The sequence below is a fragment of the Dysidea avara genome, chromosome 11, assembly GCF_963678975.1.
Source record: "Dysidea avara chromosome 11, odDysAvar1.4, whole genome shotgun sequence".
Taxonomy (NCBI): domain Eukaryota; kingdom Metazoa; phylum Porifera; class Demospongiae; order Dictyoceratida; family Dysideidae; genus Dysidea; species Dysidea avara.
This window is the reverse complement of record NC_089282.1, coordinates 3,444,602-3,469,524: the sequence shown is the minus strand read 5'-3', so window position 1 is coordinate 3,469,524 and position 24,923 is coordinate 3,444,602. Positions and strand designations below refer to the sequence as shown.

The 24,923-nt window shown below is 37.9% G+C and overlaps 3 protein-coding genes across 10 annotated transcripts in view; all 3 read right to left on the bottom strand.

Moving 5' to 3' along the window:
* LOC136238594 (ectopic P granules protein 5 homolog) overlaps window positions 1-24,923 on the bottom strand; it is a 42,937-nt gene that overhangs the window by 17,465 nt on the left and 549 nt on the right. The window lies entirely within an intron of this gene.
* LOC136238601 (ectopic P granules protein 5 homolog) lies at window positions 165-24,258 on the bottom strand. Of its 5 annotated transcripts, XM_066029158.1 has the most exons (9): window positions 23,843-24,258; window positions 22,452-22,503; window positions 20,412-20,474; window positions 5,530-6,047; window positions 3,992-4,104; window positions 1,881-1,973; window positions 1,121-1,192; window positions 703-839; window positions 165-305 (listed from the first exon to the last, which is right to left on the bottom strand). In XM_066029158.1, exons 4-8 carry the CDS (start codon window positions 5,729-5,731, stop codon window positions 819-821), a joined length of 501 nt encoding a protein of 166 aa, XP_065885230.1. In that variant the 5' UTR covers window positions 5,732-6,047; window positions 20,412-20,474; window positions 22,452-22,503; window positions 23,843-24,258; the 3' UTR covers window positions 165-305; window positions 703-818. The 5 variants fall into 5 exon arrangements, with proteins under 5 accessions (XP_065885230.1, XP_065885231.1, XP_065885234.1 ...); XM_066029159.1 differs by lacking the exons at window positions 20,412-20,474; window positions 22,452-22,503; window positions 23,843-24,258 and adding exons at window positions 8,954-8,990; window positions 9,049-9,153; XM_066029160.1 differs by lacking the exon at window positions 165-305 and having other exon boundaries at window positions 706-839; window positions 1,079-1,192.
* Window positions 9,216-12,964, bottom strand: LOC136238596 (uncharacterized). Its single transcript, XM_066029153.1, has 6 exons — window positions 10,155-12,964; window positions 9,934-10,110; window positions 9,725-9,877; window positions 9,607-9,675; window positions 9,465-9,561; window positions 9,216-9,413 (listed from the first exon to the last, which is right to left on the bottom strand). The coding sequence occupies exons 1-6, from the start codon at window positions 10,257-10,259 to the stop codon at window positions 9,325-9,327; spliced, it is 690 nt and encodes a 229-aa protein (XP_065885225.1). The 5' UTR covers window positions 10,260-12,964; the 3' UTR covers window positions 9,216-9,324.

Below are 24,923 nucleotides of genomic sequence, written 5' to 3'. Positions count from 1 at the left end.
TAATAACTAATATCCCATTACAAACAGTAAAACAATACACACAAAGTTGTAGTAAATCTCAAAACACAAAATATGAACAAACAATTAAACACTTTGAATACAAATATATACTGTATCAAGATATCCTGATAGTATACAGAGTTATACTGACCAGCAAATAGTGCAGAATAGTCATTCATAGCCAGGGGGCTGATCATTTGGAGGTACTTGGTGCCCCACTCCGCCACACCAGGTGGACACCTCAGCAAGTGATTGAGGATGAACTGGTGGTCTTGTAGGCTAGCAACTCTCAGTAACACACCAAGCTAGGAGAACAAGAATGACTGTATTACAAAAGCATCGGAACCTTTGATATATGTAGGAGATACAATTGCATAGATTTTTAGGATAATAGTGCTCTGGTCTTTTCTCTGACTTGCACAGTGAAAAGTCGCTTGCTGGCCACCCTTTACTAAGACCACCTCATTTAAGGAACCAGGCCACAAAGATTTTAGTTACTGTAATTAAAAGACCACCTTATTATAGTGACCATGTCAATAAGGTCCCAAACATAGCTAAGGTGTACTTCATGACATCAATAATAAGACCACCTCATTATAGTGACCATGTCAAAACACTTCATTATAGTGACCATGTCAAAACACAACTTTCATAACAGTACTTTTTTTCAATTAAAGAAGTTCATACAATCTAATGACTGACCAACATGTCCAACCATTGTCTACAGTCTGTTTTAAACTGAACATCATCGACGGGACGCCTCTCAAACATGAAGAGAACTGATATACAATCTCTTAACTTGACAATGTCAGGTGAGCTCATCCCTTCATTGACAATACCTGTGGATAATATTTGAGTTAACAAATAGAAATCTTGGGAGGATAAGTGGTATCATTGAGTGCGCAGTGCGCTGTGTAGTGTGTGTGTGTGTGTGTGTGTGTGTGTGTGTGTGTGTGTGTGTGTGTGTGTGTGTGTGTGTGTGTGTGTGTGTGTGTGTGTGTGTGTGTGCATGCACATGTACCGTGCATGCAACTGTTCCAGCACATACTGTGTTACACAACACACACATTATACTCACAAGCTACAGCAGTCATGTCCCTCAATGATGGGATAGCAATACCTGAGTTGTGATTGTTCTGCTCTCTGTCTTCCATAGCTCTGTCTTCTTTCTCTCATAAGATTTGTTGAGATCCTACAGAAAGAAAACAAAAAGTGGTAAGCTGCTGTACAACTTGTAAACACTGTGTATGTCTGGACACAAAGGTAGATGTTCCACTACTACCACACCCACACAATATAATGGTTGCAATGCATCACAACTTTCTAAGCATGTGGCCATGGTTAAACACAATAGAATTTTGGGGGGTTCACTACAAAAGATTAGTGTGGACAGATAACCTTTCAATAGTGACCTCACTTCAGTAGATACACTGGGTCATCTAACAAAGGAAGAACCTCCTTTGATCTACACTGGTCATCTACACTGGTCATCTACACTGGTCATCTACACTGGTCACAACTGGGACAGGCTCACTGGATGGTGTTTACAAAATGCTACCAAATTAGGTCAACACTAGACAAAAGGAGGGATGGCCTGCACTTAGCCAGTGGTGGTCCAGTCACAGGAACACAATGACAATGTAAACAACTGCTGGAATTTATCAGAATAGTCAGGTGTGCTCTTTAACTTCAGCAATAGCTCACACCTTGGCTACACAATATTGTGGTCATGTTTGGGACCAAAAATATGGCTTTAACAATCAGGCAGCCTTGAAGCCATCAAGCTATTTTTGGGACCTACTTGACATGGTCACTATAATGAGGTGGTCTTATTACAGGACTTGGTTTCACTGAACACAAACACCCACACTTATACTAACCTCCACTTTACACTGGAGCACCACAATTGACTGTCTCTGCCTCAAATATGCTATCAGAAGATGGTACAGCTCATGATTGTCCTGTTGGCTATCCTGTCAGAATAGTGAAATATTAATATTATTAGCTAACATGGGATGCCAAGCACAACAAAACATACACCTCATTTTCTCTCACCATATTTAGGCAAAGGTCACACTTACATACAATTCCAACTAGACCATCACACTCAACAACATGAAAGAGTTACTCAGGATGACACATACAGTTATGGAGCAAAGAAATTTTTAACTGTTAGTGTAACCCACAGACTGTATGTGAATAAGAGACTATGTTTCCACAAAACAGACATGTCATCCAATAACATATCACAGGACCAACCATATGGCCAGTGGTCATGTCTACCTACTGTGAGATGTGCAACAAGAACTAAGTCAACTGCATTCCAAAATCATAAAGGATAAACTACTTGTACACTACAAGACCCAGCCTCCTGTGTACTGGTCAATATACTGTGGCATTTTATAATTGTGGAAACAGACTGGGCAATGGAGAGATTCCATGGATTGCTGTCATGTTGTTTGACATTCAGAACAGAGATCCACTTCACCAAATAAGGCAGTGACACCTAGCTCTTTACTTTTTGTACCATTGGTAGCATATGGGATGCTGCAATACCGTATTCCTTATCAACCCCTTCAAACAGTTGTACATTCAGGAAACACACACACACAGAAAATTGTATTGATATACAAAACCCACAACCACTTCTTACACGCTATTAAAACACAACATTGCTGCAATACTGTATTCCTTATCAACTCCTACAAACAGTTGTACATTCAGGAAAGGCACATTACACACAGAAAATTGTATTGATCTACAAAACCCACAATCACTTCTTACATGCGATTAAAACACAACATAGCTTCCATAGTACAGTTTTCCAAATAAAATCTCTGCAATTACAGCTTACAGGGAATAACACACTTGATATAAGAAAATAACATTCTACATGTAACACACGTGCTTATCTCACTATACAGTTCATACAAAAATGCAAGCTGAAAAATCTACTGAGTGTTTACACTAAAGGGCATAGCCAGGTAGTTTGGATGGATTGGACACATCATACCAAACTAACAGCCCTAGAACTCTCCATTAGCACACTGGCACAGCTCTGCTCACATTGCACTAATACCAATAGTTCATAATATATATATATATATATACTGAGGAGAGTATCCTACTCTCATAAACCCCTATAGAAGGGCATATCGTGAAGTTATGACATAATGACAAGACGTTGTGGTTTGTGACATACGGGAAGCCGTAAAAGTACAAGAATCGTTTGCAACATTTCACACTTGCGACACTCAGGATAGCAGTATTCGTGAACGGCTTAACAAGAAACGCCTATGAAGCGGTCTTAACCCATGAAGGAACGATTGTAGTTCAGTGAGAAAAGTTTAGGGCTGGAGTTAATTTGGTTGCTAGCAACGTTGTTAGGCACGCATTCAATCGATACCATGCTCAACTAATGACATCATTAATTATACAAAGAAAAATGGGCAAACTCAGAAGTGCTACATCATAACTTCACGCTACGCCCTTCTATAGGGGTATATGAGAGTAGGATACTCTCCTCAGTATATATATATATATATTATGAACTCTTGCTAATACTAAATTATATGATTTGTTTCGGGCATTCAAATATGTTGGAGTACAAGAGTCAAGACATTTGAAGTTACTTCATTGACCAAGAAGAATGTTTGTACTCGAAAGAAAGTTTTACCAACTAAGGGACTTAAGTGAGGAGGGCACTGATTAAAGTTATCCATCAGTATCCAATCTGGAAGCAAAGATTAGTTTGTATATTACAGTAGGTTTACAGTATATTGTCTACAAGCTGCATAAACAACAGTGATGCACAAACGATACCTTTTAATGCTGCTGTCTAGCAGCAGATTGTGGAAGCATTATTTTCATTCAAAAATGGCCCCCAAGACATTCCACTTCCAAATCCAAACCCCTTCCAGAAAGTCCTGGTTACACCTTGTACTACTTACACAGAGACAGACAAACAGACAGACAGACACAGACAAACTACCTTTATGAACTGATCAATGTACTGCTCATTGGCATCAAGTTGAGGATTAGGATAAAGGGCAGCTAACTCTTCTTCAGTGTAAGGTACAGTATCATCCACATCAGTAGTACCCACTGTGTGATACAATTATATGCAAGTAATATAAGTTCAGTAATATCAAAGAGGTGAACATGTGTTCACTCCCAATCGATTTGCACTGGAACAAGTATGTTTTCATGTTGTAGACATGTTTGGGCATCTACAGGCTAATAACTTGCTCATATCAAAGCGCTTTAGTTCCAGCATTTAAAGGGCTTCAAAGTGCTACTAAATGTTTGGGCAGCTGACCAATGTAACAAGAAAAAAAACAAAAAAACAACAACAAAAGGGCTCAAGGTGAACACGAACCAACTACATACAGTGTGTGCTTCTGCCCTATTAATCGTAAAAGGCATATTTTCACTGGCCAATATAATTTATCATGTAAGTGATTAAGCTGCTAAATAGTTGAAGTCTGCCTCTTGCGGACATGAGGAGGGCACAATTTGAAATTCTTGAAAGGAGATTCTTTAAGGTCACATTTATTCATTTGCAGCAAGTCTGTAAAATTTTTTTTACAAAAATGCGAAAATTTACAAATCTTCTCCCCTAGCTAACCAAATAATAAAGAAAAAATCTGAATAACTGGATGAGTGAATAGCATCATGAGTAGTTGGGGGTAGGCGAGAGATAGAATTCAAAATGTAGGAGCACAGACACGAGGTTACAGGGCCGTACTGGCTCTATGGTGGCTTATATGTATGTAGCAGAATCAACACAGATAACATTTAACTAACTTAACATGCCACCCACCAGTGCAACTAAGCCAGGTCCTATAGCTAGAAGACACCCGAATGGCCCCTCAATTAATGCTGAGGCTTGTAGCTACCCACTGGCAGTGTTAGTTTTGGTTTTTCCTCACGGATCAGTTTTGCAAAATCTGGCCACACAGTGACAAATGTCAAACACAGCTAAGGAATACTTTATGACATCATTTACTGAAAGATCAACTGCTTATCACTGAGGCTAAACTATGACCACACTATAATATGGCTTCATGGTAAAAATAAATATTAGGAGCCACTTGAAGAGGAAGTGTTGCAATTAGTAAACTAGTTGAGTCTGAGGATTACATCATAACCAAGTGGTGAATTCCACATATTGCTCATCAGAGCATATACTAATATACTACTGTACAGTGTAAGAATTTTGACGAATTTGACGAAATGCTTGCCATTCGTCAAAATTTTCCCCACATGACTAGTTACTTCTGGTGCAGGATATTCATCAATATTTTCTTTGTCAATATTCAAGAGATAGAGAATTTGTCAAAATTTTCCCATCAAATTACTATGTTATACAGTACTAGTTGAAAGTGTTTGTACAGCTAATACTGTAGTTAATTTGCTAAAAAAAAGTTTTAATGCAAGTGCAACCTGCTCATAGTTTGTGGTTTAAAAATTCACACAATGTTGTGTAATGGTGTTGCATAATAATTACATCATTACCAATTTCCTTACCAGCTATCAAACTGTCCAAACGAGGATAAGCTATAGTGCCTGGTAATTCAGTCATTGCAGGATTAGTTACTACTTCAACACTCTCTGACACCTCCAACTTGGCGACAACTACTTGTTTCTCTGTTCTCTCTAAAACCTCATCCTTCATATCAACATCATCTGTCACAGTTGGAGTAGTTAGCTCTAACTTAGTTTCAGTCATTTCTGGTTTGGATGAAACTGCTTCATCTTGTGGTCTGATGTCTGCTATTATGGCTGCTTCGAGTTTAGGTGAAGTGCTTCGAACAAGAGGACTGATTTCTGGAGTAATAGTAGCTGTAGTTTCATCCTGTTGCTTAGCTAATTCTATTTGAGTGTTTTTGTAACTGTTGTTTCACTTCACCAAGAGGTGTCATAATCGTGTCATCATTTTTAACATCTTCCTCTGCTGGGGCAGTGATGCTAGCACCTTCTTGTTTCACCTCCGGTAACTCGGGTAGTAGATTCTCAATATCATCAGCTGTGACTTTAGTTATAGCCTATATACAAACATCAAATGCTCAGGATAACAAAATGGCCTAAATCACATTTAGTACAGTACAGTGTGACTCGATAAAATTTTAATACTAAATATAATTTGTAGTTTACCAATATTGTACTACTAAACTCTATAACAACACTTTGGTACACACATCAGCACAGTGAAATGCTGTACTAACCTTTCACAAACCTTCAGATGGGTCACACGTTTTATTGGTGGCAGTGGGACTGACAGTAAAGAATTGCCGTCTGCTTCGTACAGAGAATTTTTGTTGACACACCTCTTGGTGCAGCAGAAGAATTTTAACATTCCAATAAGGATTTGACTGGAGTATTTATAATTCCACAAACTATGGGATGCCCAAAACACCCCCTGTAGAGTACTATTATGAGATGAGGCACTGAAAGAATGTTGGTAACCATCTCCATTCAATGGTGAAAGGAATGTCACTGGGCTACAACAAGCTTCATGGCCAACTAGCTACACAAACTATGTTTTCTAGGTTTACAAAATTGAACTTCCCTGAATGGCAACAATACTTGATGAAATACACAGAGAATTCACTATTTATGCACCAGACCATAAATGTTGTACGGATTTAGAGATGGCTCTACTCAGAGGCTGAATCATTGCGCCTCAAAAATCTGACATGTGCGTCGGGCATGCACACATGAAATAGTTCTGGAAGCAAACCTGATACAACATATTATAGAATATGCTACTGGTACTAGTATTGATATATACTCTACTCTGACTGTACTACTGATACATGAATTTGGTAAGGACATAAAGATGTAAGCTTTCCTTCACAACTCAAGTGGCCATTATTAATCTGGCATCTGTACACTGCTGCACACAAATACTAGTTAAGCACCATCACATGTATAAAAGCACAAGGGGCATGGGTGAGAGACTAATATAGTACAAAGTGAAGCTGAGTGCTATATTAGGCTTGACACCAAGCCTGGGTGCCTTTATGTTCATATTGTACAAGAGTAGCGGTGCTTTAACTGTTTAAAAGTACTTTCTGGTCATCTTTGTTTGGAGCGTTCATTTTGAAGACTCGAACCGTGTTGGTTTTTACCCATCAGACAATCGGTAAGTGTCTATATAGTACAAGTTTGGTCTTAAAACAGATAGTATCTTTTTGGTTACTTCTGACAATTTAAAACGTTACACATGTGATCAACCCTGCTTTCTGGGCTTGTGGAGATACTACAATGGATGGACCAGACGAGCTGTTCTCTGAAATCAGTTTATGAAGATAAGACATGTATGTAATTTGGTCAAAGCCGGATCCAGGAGATGGCAAGGGGAGGGACACAAACTGAAACAGGCAAAGTTGTAAGTGGTTGGGGGAAATTAGCATGCAGATTTTCTTGTTAGCTGCTGTATTTTGAAGCAGCAAACAATCACCTCTTAGTATATAATACCTCACCATTTCATTTATTTACTTTGTAAAGTCTTAAAAGCTGTTTGGACACATCATTGTTGGTGACTTACATACCATATAGTGGGAAATTTTCGAGGGATGAAACTTTCACGTAACTGTGTAAAATATGATTTTCACATTTTTTAATCCACGAAAGTCTAGAAAACAGTTAATAGCTATGTGTACAAACCTAAAATGTTTCACAAAGCTATCATTAGTTGCAAATTTCAAAAAAGTTTTGTCCCTCGAAAATTTCTGGCTATATGGTATAGCAGCAAAATTATACTTAGCTAAGTAGAATTGTAGTTCATTGTCATAAGAGTTTGCTGATAGCAGAAATTACTACACTAAATTAAACATTGTGGCCAGATCTTTTACAGAAAAGATGTGCCGTTATTAACATATTTGTGAGGAAGCCTAGATTCTACTGTAGAAATTATACTGATCATACCACTGGTACTGGACTAATAGATTGTACAAAATGGATCAATGTACATGGTTAGCTAATTTGCAATTCATCTTCCAAGTTGCTGTAGTATGACTGACGATGGAAGGACTGTTTGGTGACCATTATCAGTACAAGTACTACTAAATAGGAAGTGTAACGTGCAAGACAAATTTTGCAAAAACATGCTAGTCGATTAAAACTCATATTCTGAGTTTTATCTGCCTGTTAACCCAAGCCTCAAGAGTCCATTACACAGATTATTGAATGCAGAATTTTTTGGAGACTTCGGCAGTGATGGAGTTTACATATGCTTTACAAGAAACAGGTAACACAACACTAAATGCTTGCTTCTCTCACTGCAGACATAAACAATGCTGCAGTTACTAGACGACTGCGGAATCTATGCAACACAGGAAGTCACTGGAAACGCAAGCTTGTTACATAATTCACCACATTTTCAAAGTAGTTGCATCACGTTTTCGGTTTTCGCTTGGCAGCCTTGTGTTGCAAAGATCCCGTAAACGTATGTACAGGCAATTCAAAAACCTACCATTAATCATTTACTTGTTTGTTGTCGTACAACTTAATTGACCAGGTAATATACACACACTTAGTGAGCCACCTTGGAACCATAAGAATTCGCTTAAACCTCACATGAATCAAAATACATGATTATTCTTTCACATACATCTTTTAGGTGCCAGGGTTCTATACATTCATACAGAAGATATCATGGACAGGTGTTCAGTTGCAAGTGTCCCCATTTGAGTGTCCTTAAGGGTACCACCATACATTATTAACTCTGGGATACTAGAGCCACCCAATAGCAATGAGGTAACTCACAGCTGCAAATACCTCACCTCACATGGCCAACTAAAATCATTGGACAAACAACGCAAAATGACACTAGCGTATCGAGCCCACAGCCCTTACAGACAGCTACACACAGGTTCTGCAATGCACCCTCAGTTATTAAGGGAGCTCGGAAGCGAACGCCAACTACAAACATGTTTGTAGCACTCACTTTCTGCTCTAAATCCTGGTTTGCCTGACCCTCAAATCTAGGTGATGCAAGCCAGTAAACGGAAAATGACTAAGCGCTAATATGTAATTCTTTACCGTCTGCTGATTTAGGTCTAGCTTTCCTCTTTTTAACCTTCGACCTTCTTCGTTGTACCTTAATCATGTTTCTATTTAATGCCACCCCATCACGTGATTCAAGCCATGGTGAAGTAGGCGCTTCAGCTCAGCATAGCTAAACATGCAACCGCGCTTTCAATCCGTAATTTAAATTTGCAACTTGATAAAAACGAAAAAAAGTTAGATTGGTATAGTGTACACCTTAATACTACACTACTAGTTCACTGAAAATTAAGTAGCTAAAAATTGTTCCGGTTAAAATCTGGGGCACTCCAACTCCTCCGCGCACTCGATGTAGATGCCCATGTTCCACACCAGATCCGCCATACGATCCTCTATGGCCTCTAAATAGTTACACATATAAACACTGCATACATACACGGTCCTACACTTACGCCAATGACCATAGTTTAAGCAAGGAACCCTCCGCCCTTTCGTCTGTCTTTCGTAATCCCTTTGTAAAGCAGCTAGCTTGTCCTCTAGTTTGAGTCTCTGAAAAGGAAGTTGCAATGAGCGATCAGGTATAATGCTACATACCGAATAGATAACGCCAAAAATCAATCCTTCCATTTCGTGCTTTCTGCAGCACCGATCCCCACCCGGCCTCTGCAATTGATCGGTGATCACTGCTAAATTAATACTGCTTCGTACTTACCAGTTCATCTTCCAGCTTTACGAGGCGGTCTAGGAACTCGGGGTCCTTCACCCGCACACACCTGTGATACTCTTCGATGATATTTCTAGTCTGCCGCACGTCCGCCAAGAGGACATAATTGTTAACACACATGTCCCCGTAGTAGTTCTTATACTACAGTGAAACAACGAAGGTGACACACACACGTCATACACCAGTAATAGACTTACGAATGGCTTGCTGAACCTGAGGCAGTACGGCTTATCAGTTAGCGGCTCAGAGTTGTTCCTCATTACACCAGACCCATCTATTATATCAGCTGCCGAGCCACGGTCATCTTGGTACGACTCTCGGTTCTCCTCCCAGGGGTATCGCTTGCAACATCTGGTCCAATGGTTCTGGCAACACTGAACAAAAGTTCAGAAAATTGCATGTCAAATAGCTGACTTACCCTATGGCGGATGTCTCTCGCTTGAAGCGGTGTCCTTTTAGGTAGCTCATAACTTTGTACAGAAAATGTACACACAAGTAACATCAAAACTGGTAAACACCACATCTTGGTAACAAGCTTAAGAACCAACAATCACAGAAATCCAACTAATCTCACACAATGACTGCACACCCAACAACTGGAACAATCCCCACCGGTTTACTGCATTTATAGCTGCATGGGACCATGGGTAGCTTTTGGTAATAGCCACGCCTCTTGCATGCAAGGTGTCTTGTACCTTCAGGCGATGTACAACAAGGTGATGTACAACAAGGTGATGATACCAAACAAAAAAATACGGATACTCCAGTATACCTTACGTAATATTTTATCCCCACCAAACAACAGGTGTGTTTGAATTGAACACTTGAGCATTGCACCCAGGTATATAATATGCCTCAAAATAAAAAAGTTCAACTGTTCCATCATACTTGTTTTTTAGCAATGCATGATGATACAGCATAGCCACCTTTCTGTGTGCATGTGTGTGGACAGGAAAGAGTCTGGTAAACATACCACTGTAGTTCTGCAGTGGAAAGACTCCTGGGGGCTCTATTGTATAGCTTCTGATTAGCAATAAATGCAGGACAGAGCCTCATTTACTGACAAGAAACACACGTAATACTTATGTTCACTAGAACCTTTTTCTCACTCAACCAGTGGCCGGTCACATTACTCTCATTACATGTTGTGAAGAAAACATTAGTGTGCATTCTAATGGGACCAGACCATTTGCCCTGACTTAATGACAAAGTGACTGTTCTCTATGCAACCAAATATGTATTTGGTCCCAAAAAATGAGCGACCTTGGATATCTGTGGTCTGAAGAGGTGACAATGATTTGATTGATCAATTCCATTGTTACGGACGTACAATCACACACTTCATTTGATTACTCTACTAGCACACAGTATTGTTTCACTATACTAATATCACAAGGACACATATGCCTACCATAGCATAGTGTAAACACATTTCGCTTACTTTAACTGGACAAGAAAAGGATAATATTAAGCATTACAGACGTACGTGGAAAAGACTTGCTCAAATTCCAATACAACGATTAAAACTTTAAAATTCTGTGAACTATGGGAGTATATTCAACAATGACTATTGAAGATATTCTCACCATAGAGATGACTTTTATAATTAAGTGCAAAAGAACTATGTTTCTTATTTCATATGAAATTAGTAACTGCTTTATGGTGTTACAGACGTACAAATTTTATGCTACGGACGTACAGCTCTGATTTCAGTTCACTTACAAGATAGATTTATATGCTCAGTGCTTAGTGAAGACTTGTACAGTATATGTTGTACAGCTGCTAAGCACGAACAGTGTGTAAACATGAAAACAGATGCTGTGTGTAGCTGTACCACAAGTACATGCTGTATACATACAGCTTCATGTAGTATTACTGAAAGCAGTACCCTTCTGAAATACCTTCAACCAGCACAACACTAACTATCCTTGACGAACTTACTAATAGGGAGCGTAGACGGAAAAACCTAATTGTATACAATATGCCAGAGTCTTCTGACTCTCAATCAGATCAACAGAAATTCAAAGAACTACGCTCAACTGTTTTCAGTAATGTTATGACTATAAACCTAAGCAAAACAGTTCGTCTTGGTCGGAAAACTGATACCAAGCACAGACCATTGTTGGTCTGTCTTGATGATATGTCTGTTCGAGATGCAATCCTGTATCAATCTGGAAAGCTCTGTAACCATGATCAATTTAAAAATGTGTACGTTGCACCTGATAGGACTAAATTTGAAAGAGAAAAGCACCAAAAACTTGTTAATGAATTGAAGCAGAGAAGATCAAATGGCGAACAAAATCTGGCCATCCGTAATGGTAGTATTGTTGTTATAAACCGTCGTTCACAACCTACTGGTCCTGTTTCAGATCAATCTGCTAAACGTTCCTGACAACCCTACTGAATTAATGAACAATGTAAATGTAATGAATGATTCCTCTATTAATTTACCTTCCAATCCCACTTTAACAAACCAATGTAACACTCAACAAAACATACATAGGGACAGTTTGAATATTATCAGCCTTAATTGTCAAAGTATATTGAATAAAAAAGAAGTGTTTTGGGAACTACTGGACAATCACCATCCTAACACTATAGTGGCTTGTGAAACATGGCTTAACCAATCAATTGGTGACAATGAAATTATATCATCAAATTTTAAATTATATCGTTGTGATCGTGCTGATGGATATGGTGGTGTTTTAATTGCAGTAAATAACTCTATTGATTGCCAAGCACTGTTGTAACTCCTGCAAACTTTGTGCAATCAAGATACTCTTACCTAATAACCAGTCATTGATAATTATTGGTGTGTACAGGCCACCAGATAGAAATAACTCCTACGTAGAAAGCTTGTGTGATACTATCTACCAAATTTATTCTGAAATATCCAAACTCTTTTATCTGTTGTACAGGAGATTTAAATCTCCCAGATATTGATTGGAATAGTGAATCTATATTCAGTTACAGGTATCCACTGTCTATCAACCAATCAGTATTGAAGCTTTCTGCAGATTGTTCTTTTAGCCAGTTGGTAAAGTCCCCCACTCGTAACCAAAACATTTTGGACCTCTTTTTTACAAACAGACCAAATCTTGTAAACCATTGCTACATTGGACCAGGCATAAGTGATCATGACATTATCCATACATCTATATGCTGTAAAATTAGGAAGTCACCTGGAACGCAACATAGACTATACATGTGGAACCAAGCAGATTTTGATCAGATACGTCACGAGTTCTCTACTTTAAGTAACAGTTTTATTGAAAATTATTCTGTTGACACACCTGTTGAGAACTTGTGGATCTCATTGCGTGACAACCTCAAGTTAATTCTTGATGAATTCGTCCCTTCAAAAATGGTATCAGGGATCTGTAAGAAACCATGGATAAATAGATCAATTAAACAACTACGGCGAAGAAAGCAAAAATGTTACAATTTAGCTAAGAGATCTAAATCTGCAGTACATTGGAGAGATTACAAACTTCTCAAAAAACAGATGCAGAAAGAATGTAGGAAAGCTTACAATGATTACATGCACCAAATGATCTATGATTCATACCAAAGTGGTAGAAAGAAAAAGTTTTTTCAGCATGTCAAATCATTACGCAGAGACCCAGGAGGAATCCCCATGCTTGAAAAAGAAGGAAAAATGTATTCAACAGATCTTGCTAAAGCTAATATACTGAACGAGTATTTTTATTCTGTGTTTACTCAAGATAATAATGCCATATTACCAGACATGGGTAATGCCCAGTACCCAGACATGCCTGCTATACAAGTAGACACTGCAGGTATTGCAAAGTTATTAGGTGAAATAGATCCTTATAAAGCAATGGGCCCAGATGGTATTCCACCCAAACTACTTAAGGAATTGGCAAATGAGGTTGCTCCCTGTATGGGCCTTATGTTCAGTGCTTCTCTAAAGCAAAGTGTGTTACCTAATGACTGGAAAACTGCTTTAGTGACCCCAGTATTTAAGAAGGGCAGTCGAAATGACCCTTGTAATTATCGTCCAATATCATTAACGAGTGTGTGTTGTAAATTGTTTGAACATGTTGTCTATTCAAATATCATGTCTCACCTTGAAATGTTCAGTATTCTTTCAGAATGTCAGTACGGATTCCGTGGAAAACGTTCCGCTGAACTACAGCTACTACAAACTATCCATAATTTTGCTCTAAATTTAAACCACAAGGTACAAACTGATGTCATATTCTTGGATTTCTGTAAAGCCTTTGAATATCATTAACGAGTGTGTGTTGTAAATTGTTTGAACATGTTGTCTATTCAAATATCATGTCTCACCTTGAAACGTTCAGTATTCTTTCAGAATGTCAGTACGGATTCCGTGGAAAACGTTCCGCTGAACTACAGCTACTACAAACTATCCATAATTTTGCTCTAAATTTAAACCACAAGGTACAAACTGATGTCATATTCTTGGATTTCTGTAAAGCCTTTGACAAGGTTTCACACCGATTTCTGTTACACAAGTTGCACCATTATGGTATTAGGGGAACCACTCTTCAGTGGATCTCATCGTTTCTTAATGGCTGTAGTCAAAGAGTTGTATGTAATGGTTGTATATCACACCCAGTGAATGTTACTAGTGGTGTACCTCAAGGGACAGTGTTGGGTCCCTTATTGTTTCTGGTCTATATCAATGATTTACCAGAGTGTATATCATCATCCTGTGGTCTTTTCGCAGACAACTGTGTGTTATATAGACCAATAACCAATCAAATTGATCAAGAAACTCTTCAGCAAGACTTATATAATTTACAGCTTTGGGCAAATAAGTGGTTAATGATGTTAAACGTGAATAAATGTGAAGATCTACACATTTCACTGAAACAGATCATCAAGAAGTTGTACTTATTATATGATGAACCACTAAAGTGTGTAAATGAAGCTAGATATTTGGGAGTAATGATTGACTCCAAGCTTACTTTCAACACACATGTAAATATAGTATGTAAGAAAGCAAACAATACCTTGTCCTTCCTGAGAAGAAATCTGTCTTCATGCCAGCGTGAAATGAAAGCTGAAGCTTACCTGATGTATGTGCGTCCCATACTGGAGTATGCTACTTGTGTCTGGGCCCCTCACACCCAATGTAATATTGACAAGCTAGAAGCTGTTCAAAGGCGCGCAGCCAGATTTGTTATTGGAGATTTTCGCTCCACCAGCAGTGTAACACAAATGCTAACTACCTTGAAATGGAACAGTTTAAATTATCGTTGAAATATGTTAAGACTCCAAATGATGTACAAAATTATTCATCATATTGTGGACCTTACTCTACCAGAATGTATCACTTTTAATAGAGGAATTACCCGGGGTCATGAGTACAAACTTACCCTGACATTCACTAGAATTGACACATATAAATTCAGCTTCTTTCCTTCCACTGCTATACTACGGAACAACTTGCAACCAGAGACTGTTGAAGCTTCATCTATCACCGTGTTTAACAACCTTCTTATAAATGAACTGTAAAATTGTAATTAGTTAGCTGTAGCTATATATTTTGATTTGTATATTGCATTTATACTCGCTGTGCGAGGTCTTGCAATTATTATTATAATAATAATAATAATAATATTGTTTCACTATACTAATATCACAAGGACACATATGCCTACCATAGCATAGTGTAAACACATTTCGCTTACTTTAACTGGACAAGAAAAGGATAATATTAAGCATTACAGACGTACGTGGAAAAGACTTGCTCAAATTCCAATACAACGATTAAAACTTTAAAATTCTGTGAACTATGGGAGTATATTCAACAATGACTATTGAAGATATTCTCACCATAGAGATGACTTTTATAATTAAGTGCAAAAGAACTATGTTTCTTATTTTATATGAAATTAGTAACTGCTTTATGGTGTTACAGACATAAAAATTTTATGCTACGGACGTACAGCTCTGATTTCAGTTCACTTACAAAATAGATTTATATGCTCAGTGCTTAGTGAAGACTTGTACAGTACATGTTGTACAGTTGCTAAGCACGAACAATGTGTAAACATGAAAACAGATGCTGTGTGTAGCTGTACTACAAGTACATGCTGTATACATACAGCTTCATATAGTATTACTGAAAGCAGTACCCTTCTGTATCCTTGATCCTGCTATTTTTTGGAGGGGGAGGGGGATTGATTAGATGTTCCACAGAATAACTTATTTAACATTTGAAGCACACTATAGTATAACGTGGCATGTACATATACATATGCATGGTCCATTTCATTGTTACGGACGTACATTCACACATCATTGTATCACTTCTGATATAATTTTACAACAGGATATTGTAAAAAGTTTTACAAGTTTTAAGTGTTCAAGAAAGTGTAGTGTAATTGATGTACACAGAAATCTCAAAAGCAGGGTGGGAGGCAGATTACTCAGGTTAGGCTACATTAGGGGTTCATTCCCTTTATCTCCTCTTTGAAAATATCAAAGCATTGGCTGAAGAGGGAATTCAATGACAGTGTCCTAATGCATGTTGTACAACTGTTGGTAGCCCAAATTCTCAAAGCAAATCATGATCAGATACTACCACAACCTGAAGATACAACCTGGAGATACACCCTGTACATCCAGTGATTCCAGTCTCTGCCAAACAGCAGATAACGTATAGAAACATCTACAATCAAGGTCACCTGAATACTGCATTTATTTGCTGCTTAGTTACTTTTCATTTGTCATTAAAAGAGTGTTGACAACAAGGCTGCTACCAACTGATTCTAGTGGATCTGGAAGAATTTTATGATCATTCCAGCCAGAATAATTTGCCTTCGAATTCTATGACCACATGTTAAAGGGACAATGCACTGTTTACTATTTTGGGGCCCAACAAAATCATGTGATTCTTGTACTTTACCACCTGCAACATGAACTTGACAAGATACACAATGCAATCAGCTGGTCTTGGACAAGCATTGAGTGGCTTCCATACATCAAAACATAATACAGCATGTAAACAGCGCATTGTCCCTTTAAGAGAGATGAACTCAGTTATGTACTTGATTGTTGACAAGAAGAAACAAAGTTTATCATAGAGCTGTTGTACAATATTCAAAAGCAGCATACTAGTGGGTTTCCACATGTTATCCATTCATGTTACGGATGTATGTTACGGATGTACAAACAGTACTAGCACATAGAATCAGAATTTTTATGGTCTATAGTTGTGCCTTATTGGAAGTATATTAGTGGCACAAAATTTATAACAGTATATCTGCTGCTACTAAAACTTTAGTGTGTATATGCATTACGGACGTATGGTACCGCATTGCTCTAATCGTTCACCACTTTATAGCAGCTCTAAACATTAATATAAGGTTTTTGCAATAATTTCTTGAAAAACGTGTGAAAATTGATCCATTAAACAATTATTGACTAAAATGACCTTATCATTTGGAATTTAAGTTGTGAAGTGTCAAAATGGTGAAATTTTTCATCAAAAGATTGATCATCATAATACCGCCATAACTCAGCTGTTTCGAACAAAAAAAAATTGTTCAATAGTATTAACTGAAACTATAAGGCATATGACTATTTATGATTACATAATGGTTTAAAAATCTTTTGGTTTAATTTTTAACTGTGAGGTTTCATGTGTCACGGAATTGACCAATTACGTATGTAATTATACACAACATGGTTTTCACTGTTTCTATTCCAAAACTACTAGTACAGCTCCACAATTTGAGAGTTGAATAAACAGTGAACTTCCTAAACAAATACCAAATTGTCACTCTTAGCTATGCTTCACTTGCTAACAACATACTAGGGGGGCAAAAAATTGTAATTTTAAACAAGTAGAATAGGGATCGAAGTTGTGATTCTGAAAAAAACTGTGTAAACAAGAAGTAATAGGGATGGTGATTCACAATACTGCTTAATACATCAATACAAGCCAAGCAGCTTGATTGTGTACATTGAATTTAAGATTCCTATTTCGACTGTTCAAATAAAAAGCCGAAATAGGAATATTAAATTCAATGTACACAAATCAAGCTGCTTGGCTTGTATGGCGTTGCGAGTGAATGGCGTCTCAAAGTCATGATTCTTGCTATATATCTTGCAATCGCCTTAGAAAACAAAGATTTTAATACCACAAAGACCTGGGTAGGAATGATTTTAAAATACACCATATGTTTTTAGTACTGATATCTACTTCCTGTGGGCTGTAGACGCATGAAATAAGAAGAAGAAGAAGATGGAGAATTAGAACAATTTTGGAAATTTTTAAAAACTCCCAAAACCACTTCCCTTGTGTTTTATACTTCCAGATCAGTCTTTACAACACCAGAAGAAGGTCTGGAAGGTTTTTGAAACACATCCAAAGTCCGGAAGGCTGCTTTTGGCGTGCATTCTATTAGAGAGTTTTGATAATTTTTGTCCCAATCCCTATTATGAACCACGATACATGATATTTGTGTGGATATATACTTTTCTTTTTTTTTTTGCAGTCGAGGATAGCTCATTTTCCACATGAGTTGCCTATCATACAGCATAAACTAAATCATCAAAAAAAATTGAGGCTAAGCAACTGCGAAACTTACCAATACCATATGCTTTTCATGATGTGCAGTGTACACTGCTGTGAGAAGTAGTATCATGTCAACAACTAGTGTCTAATAGTTCTCTTCTTTGCTTGCTGATAATATAGCCACAATATCAAGTAACAATATCATACCACTGATGAAATATCAAAATCGCTCAGCTATCAAAACTGCTCAACACAACGCACAAGGAAATTTTAACATTGGTGATTGTTCTATTAGAGTAGTTGACTGTTGTATTAGAGTACGTATCATTTAAATTTACAAGTCATGCTTATTTCAAAAAATTGATGGACCTCGATAAATCAAGGTTGGTGTAACCTAAGCACTAGTCAGAAAGGGATGATCATGGCAGTATATTGGAGTTGGAAACCTGCTAGTAAAAATTCTAGGACCACTCATGTATGTACGTACGTAGTCAACTGAGTTGTCTGACAACAGTTTACAGGACTTGAAATAATATGATGAGAAGTGAAATCATCAGTAATTATAGAACTTTGCGTGGGTGAGATCAAAGGAAAAGTGTACTTTAAATTCCATAACGTACACTCTCAGCCGGCCAACTACTTCATCGACCACAAAGAGTACTTTATTGCACCGCAAAGAGTGCTTTATTGAACGAATATAGCACTCTTTGCGGTGCAATAAAGCACTCTTTGTGGGCAATAAAGCACAGTTGCCCATGTGCCTTAGTGGCTCACGCCAGTACGACTAATAACCCAAGCCGGTGAGGGCTGATAGCCTCGCCACGCTGAGTGATCAATCACCCCAGCTAATACGAATTCTACCACTGGATTGCTTTTATAGACATACCTAAATGCTTCGATGATGGGTGGGAGATGGCAACGTTGCAGTTACGTTTGTTAATGTAAACGGACAAGTCCTGGAGATATCACGGAAATACTTCACCATGTGACTCATAATATAATCGATTGTGGGTTGCGAGCAAAACCTGCCAAAGGACGCGATGAACGTCTACCATGCCAAACTATGGTGAATGACGCGTGAGTTACTTTGTTAAACTGGTTTGTGTGTGTTCAGGCTGCTAATAGTTCTAGTGTATGGTGAAGCTACACGAGTAGAAAGTTCCATAAATCATTTAAAGCATAGCCTTGCTCGTGCTATATGAAAAATAAAGTACTCAGCCGTGTGCCTCGTACTTTATTATTATTATTATTATTAGCACTTTACAGTGACCAGCACTGAAGGTCTGACAGCAACATGTGCTGCAGCCTTTGGATTACCTACCCTACAAGGACTTAGACCTAGTGACTTAACTTACAGACTGAATAAGGTGTAACAGAAAAGGGGCCAAAGTAAGGAAAAAAATCCCTCCAACCCCAGGATTCGAACTGCAGGTCACCCAATGTCTAGTCGGGGCCACACTCAGTCCTCCTCCGGGAGGGATGGATTTTCTTCCTTAAACCTAAAGTATTTATTATTAGCACTTTACAGTGACCAGCACTGAAGGTCTGACAGCAACATGTGCTGCAGCCTTTGGATTACCTACCCTACAAGGACTTAGACCTAGTGACTTAACTTACTGACTGAATAAGGTGTAACAGAAAAGGGGCCAAAGTAAGGAAGATTATTTTTCATATAGCACTCACGGCTATGCTTTAACATATACATATTGTTAATTGATGGGATAACTAATCACACACATATTAATCCCCCCATATCATTAACAGTGTTCACCATAAAAAGTGCTGTTAACATCTACCCAATGAACTTTGTGGTGTCGCATATACAGAACACAATAAAGTGTCCCTCTTTGCCATTGAAACTACATCAACACAACAGACATCTAACCAACTGAAAATTTTGGACTCAATAATTTGAGGTCATGATGCATTTTAATTTTATATGATGATCTTATGAAATACTGCTATAGGAAATTACCATGACCATTAATAGGTACAATGAGTTGATAGTATGTTTTATGGTAAAAGGTAAAAATGGAAGGAAAAAATTGGACACAAAAAAAAACTTTTGCTGAGAATAAATCATTTTACAAAAACTTTTCTCTACTTAGCATTATAATCCAAACACAAAATTTGTTACTATATTACACATCAACTTACACAGTGAAGTCATCTGATTGTGTCCTTGACAATTGTTGACTGCTTCATAGGTCAGTAATAGCCCTAAAATATAAGCAACAAATAATATGTATAAACATACAAAAAAAAGAAAGAAAGAAAAAGAAAAAAAAGAAAAAAAAAAAGAAGCAATTTAAAACCTTCATCTGATGGGTATAATGTGGTCTACCCTACTCAGTGGAATACAGGGGTCCCCCCTGTGTACCACTCAGGTGATACGACTCCTGGTGGCAAGACTAGTAACCTGCAGGAGGTTGTGCTGTGTCTTAGGAATACAAAGATCTGTGCACATAAAGCCATGTACAGTTGGAATTTGTTATTTGGATTTGATTACTGTGTAAGACAGCCATACGGCTGATACAACACAGGGGTGCAACTGCACAACCCCAAATGATAAACACAATACATTGTAAATTAAAGTTATATATGATTGTCTAAATGTTCGGTCCAGCCGCTAGTTATATATGATCATAAAAAACTTAGATGATACGAGAATTCATCTACGGTAGAGCATTCAATTGTTTCATTTGGTAAATTATTCCATTCAATAATGGTGTGAGGAAAGAAGCTTTCTGACAATAGTTGGATGACGTTAAAGGTGGTATTAATCATTGATGGTCCATTATGATCCATCATGGTGACCATTCCATCATTGCAAGGCAGGCAGAGTTTCCTTCTCTATGCACAAATCAGAATACCTTATTCCCTCGGTTAAACGCTGCCCCTTTAATAGTTGTCACATCTGAGTACTGGCCACATTGTGCCTTCAAAGATGAGCATAATGCTACCCTTAAATAGACACCAATGCTACTATTTAACTCAACTGTAGTCTCGTATAGTTAACTATTTGTCCTTGGGTTAGAAAGGTGAAGTAGTCTAGCCTGCAATGTTAGTCAGTAATATTTTCAGTAAGGATAGAGCAGTATTTGTGTGTCTGGAGGTAATACCTCTCAACTGCTGCTCTCTTTTAGTACACATCATTTGAACCACTATTATACAAGCAAGTACATGTTCTTCATATAACAACAATTTTATTTGTATACTAAATAACTGCCGCACTTAAGAGCTGCTAATGCTGCACTCGATTAGTGACTATCCTTGACTAGTTGCATCGATTTTTGACACTAGCCACAGCGTTTAATAACTAAACTTGGTAGTAGTTGGTATGGAAGACCTGCCAATGCAATTTATTAACTGCCTGACTATTACTGACGTTACTGGTCTAATGTGAAGTATGTGATTAGCACACTTACATTCCACAATTTCCCTACATCCTATAGTATGTAGTACGCATTGAGCTGGATCGTCAAAAACATTTAATATCTCATGGATGCAATTACACATGATCTTGAAATTTGGCTTGAAATTTTTTGGCTCATTTGCAGCACTGCTTGACCCGCTAAAAATATTTCAAAATCTTTCCCTTCAAATATCCAATATTTATGGCCAATCAAAATTTTCACCATACATTTCCTGTGATAAAGCCATAAAGTGCAATGTCCGTTACAACCTTTTCCCAAACTTGTAATGGAACCAAACTGTGCATGTCTGTTATTGACACCTTTGCTGTTACCACTAATCATCTGGTTGGCTGAAATGTTAACTCTTTTGAGAAAAAAAATTTATACTACCTGTTTTTTCAGGATCCAGCTTAACTTGTACATACTTTACATTCTTAGTATAAGACACTTGGGTATATTTGAAGATCAAGACACACGGCAGTACATGCAGACAAGAATGCTGGTACACCACACCACTGTATATGTTAAACAAATTTTGATCAGATTGATCATTACCGAGTTACAAGGAAGTAAATGCCAGGGGTCAAGATACTCTAATAAAACAGTCCCATAAAGGACCAGTTATCACCATCACAAATCAACAGTATTAATACACCTCAAAACTAAGTCTATCTCTTACCAAAGCAAATTTATAATTTTCAAATGGTGCATGGGGTGTGTGTGTGTGTTGTATTAGATATTAAGTGTTATAACAAAACTATTAATATACAAGATAACATACCTAAAATACTATTGTAACTTCTGTCTTTAATAATGATCATTCATCATTGTTCCTGTAGAGTGGAAAAATAACATGAGTAAAAGCAATACATTTTTTGGGGGTGTACAGTATTGCCAGGAGCCCATAAGTGTGCCTCGCAAGCGCTTAAGGCATCAAAGCACCAGAAGCCTGCACCTTGCAGCGCACATGGGCTCTAGTATTACACAAGAAAGGATTTATTGGTGCAGCAAACAATGTCAGGTATTTCAGTGGTGTCGAGGTTTCACTGTACCAGTAACTCAGTTCTTGAGACATAGTACAGCCTCCTACAAGGTACTGGTGCTGCCCCAGGAGGATCCCTGATATACACTGAGATGGGGAGGGTGGGGATTTGTATCCCTCCCCAACTAGTGTTTATTTTAGAAATAAAAATGGCAGCAAAGAGGCAGCATTAATACATTAATTCTTTGTGGACTTTACCGATTCGGTTTGGTCTACGCAGTTGAGGGGTCCTGCACATAGCCCCCCATGGAAATTTTTCAAAAAATATCTACTGTATACATACATGTATACATACAAATTTTCGAGGGACGTAATTTTCGTGAACCCAACAAATTTCAGGAATTTCGTGGTTTTATTTTTGAGGATCACTCGTTTTTCACTGAGAAAGCAAGAGCTAACCCTAACAATCATTAATTTTTGAGGATGAAAATTCCGTGGACAGCCAAGCAACCGTGAAATCCATGAAAATTATGTCCTTCGGAAATTTGTACATATATGGTATAAAAATCGAATCTGGAGCCAATTTTAATCAGATAATATAGTGCTTTGTAAAACAGCAATCGTGAGAATTTTTTATCAAATGATTAAATGTGCTAGCCAAACGGTGGACCAGATTTTGAAAATAGCTATCATGACATCAGATGTCTTAGGCTGTAAAACAATGAACTTGTAAGAGCATAAATCCTTAAACTTTAAAGAGGGGACAAGCAGTTTCCAAGAAGGGCAAATGCCTCCTCCCTCCCCCCACTAAAATAAGCCCTGCCAACACTGTGGATGGAACCCCCCAGTCAAATTCTCCTATTCCAGAAGGGAGTTGTATGATCATGCATACATAATGATCACACGCATACCACATAGAGGGTAAACTTTGGTGAATAGCAAGCTAAATTGCATTTAGCGAAATAAAACTTTGGCAAATTCAAGCTCAATGTTTAGCTATAGATGCTAATCTGAGGTGCTATGCCAGTAATTGGCGGACTACACTTTGGCGAATTTATAGCAAATCATCAAATTCGACACAAAGTTTCCCCCCTCCAAAGTATCCCTCTATACAGTACATAATTTGTAGTGTGTCACGCAAATGGGCTGTAATATAAATGAAGCAGCTACTGAAATATTACTAAACATACACTCTTGCATTGGTGAGTTTCATTGGTAAAGACAAATTCCACTAAAGCGGGAAAATCAATCCCCTACCATCCCTGACCTTTACATTGACAGGTGTATACAATTATCTCGCGTGATAATCCACATAGGATTGTAGGTCTGATCATGATGACTTTCAAAACCCCATTTGTGGTATATCAAGCCCTCAGCATTTGATTACTTAGAAAAAGACTGCTACTCCCAGGTTCTGTAATGACCCTCAGCGGTGAATGATAACCATTACAAGGTTTGTAGGAAGACTCACTCCTCGGACTGTCATCTGGGCAAGTAAGTCAGTAAACACAAAGTAAGTAGCGGAATGTTATTATTTACGTCTGTCGATTTGGTTCAAACTTTCTTCTTTTACTGACACTCCAATTAATACCACCCATCAAAAAATCACGTGAGACTGATTATCCTGGTGCCGCCCGCCCCTTCGCAAAAAAGGCGAGCGGCGCCATACTAGGTCTTTTTTTTTTTTTTTTTAAATTAAAAGCTACCTTGAAACAGTGTCAGCTCATGTGTCAGCAGTGCAATCGAGTCAGCACAAACTTCACATTTGTGTTATTTTTGCAATTTAAAAAGGAAGGAACAAGCTTAAGCATGCTTTTATGCAGCCTTTTTGGCAGTGCCAGGCAAATAATGGCTTGAAAAGCTAGCCAATCTTATAATGAAATAATGGAAATGGACCGCCTGCCCGCATGCAAATATGCCTGAGTCCAGGACGGGAAACAGAGAATTTATTTGGAGTGGCCTTAATTATACCTCAGTTCTATGCTTTACTAATGTTAAGATAAATGTGCACTTTTATGGTGCTAAATAATAAGTGGCTGAGTAGTAGCAGAGTAGGGACCATAAATCTTTGCATGTTATAATGCATTTCAGAGACAAGATCAATATACTCAGGCCCGTAGCCAGGGGGGGTTCGGGGGGTTCTGAAGAACCGCCCTCTTGGAAAAAAGGTCCACAATTTCAGTAAAAGGTCCACAATTTTAGCAAAAAGGTCCACAATTTTAGTATACAAGTCCAAATTTTCAGGAGCAAAAGTCCATTAGCTACAGTTTA

What these genes read in the sequence shown, in the direction of transcription:
- LOC136238596 (XM_066029153.1), bottom strand. Translation starts at nt 10,259, where the DNA reads ATGTGGTGTTTACCAGTTTTGATGTTACTTGTGTGTACATTTTCTGTA. An exon ending in CGAGAGACATCCGCCATAGG is followed by an intron (nt 10,111 to 10,154) that starts GTAAGTCAGCTA and finishes ACTTTTGTTCAG; the next exon opens with TGTTGCCAGAACCATTGGAC. An exon ending in CTTAAACTATGGTCATTGGC is followed by an intron (nt 9,414 to 9,464) that starts GTAAGTGTAGGA and finishes GTAACTATTTAG; the next exon opens with AGGCCATAGAGGATCGTATG.
- LOC136238601 (XM_066029158.1), bottom strand. Translation starts at nt 5,731, where the DNA reads ATGACTGAAACTAAGTTAGAGCTAACTACTCCAACTGTGACAGATGAT. An exon ending in TTTGGACAGTTTGATAGCTG is followed by an intron (nt 4,105 to 5,529) that starts GTAAGGAAATTG and finishes TGTATCACACAG; the next exon opens with TGGGTACTACTGATGTGGAT. An exon ending in ACATTGATCAGTTCATAAAG is followed by an intron (nt 1,974 to 3,991) that starts GTAGTTTGTCTG and finishes CTATTCTGACAG; the next exon opens with GATAGCCAACAGGACAATCA.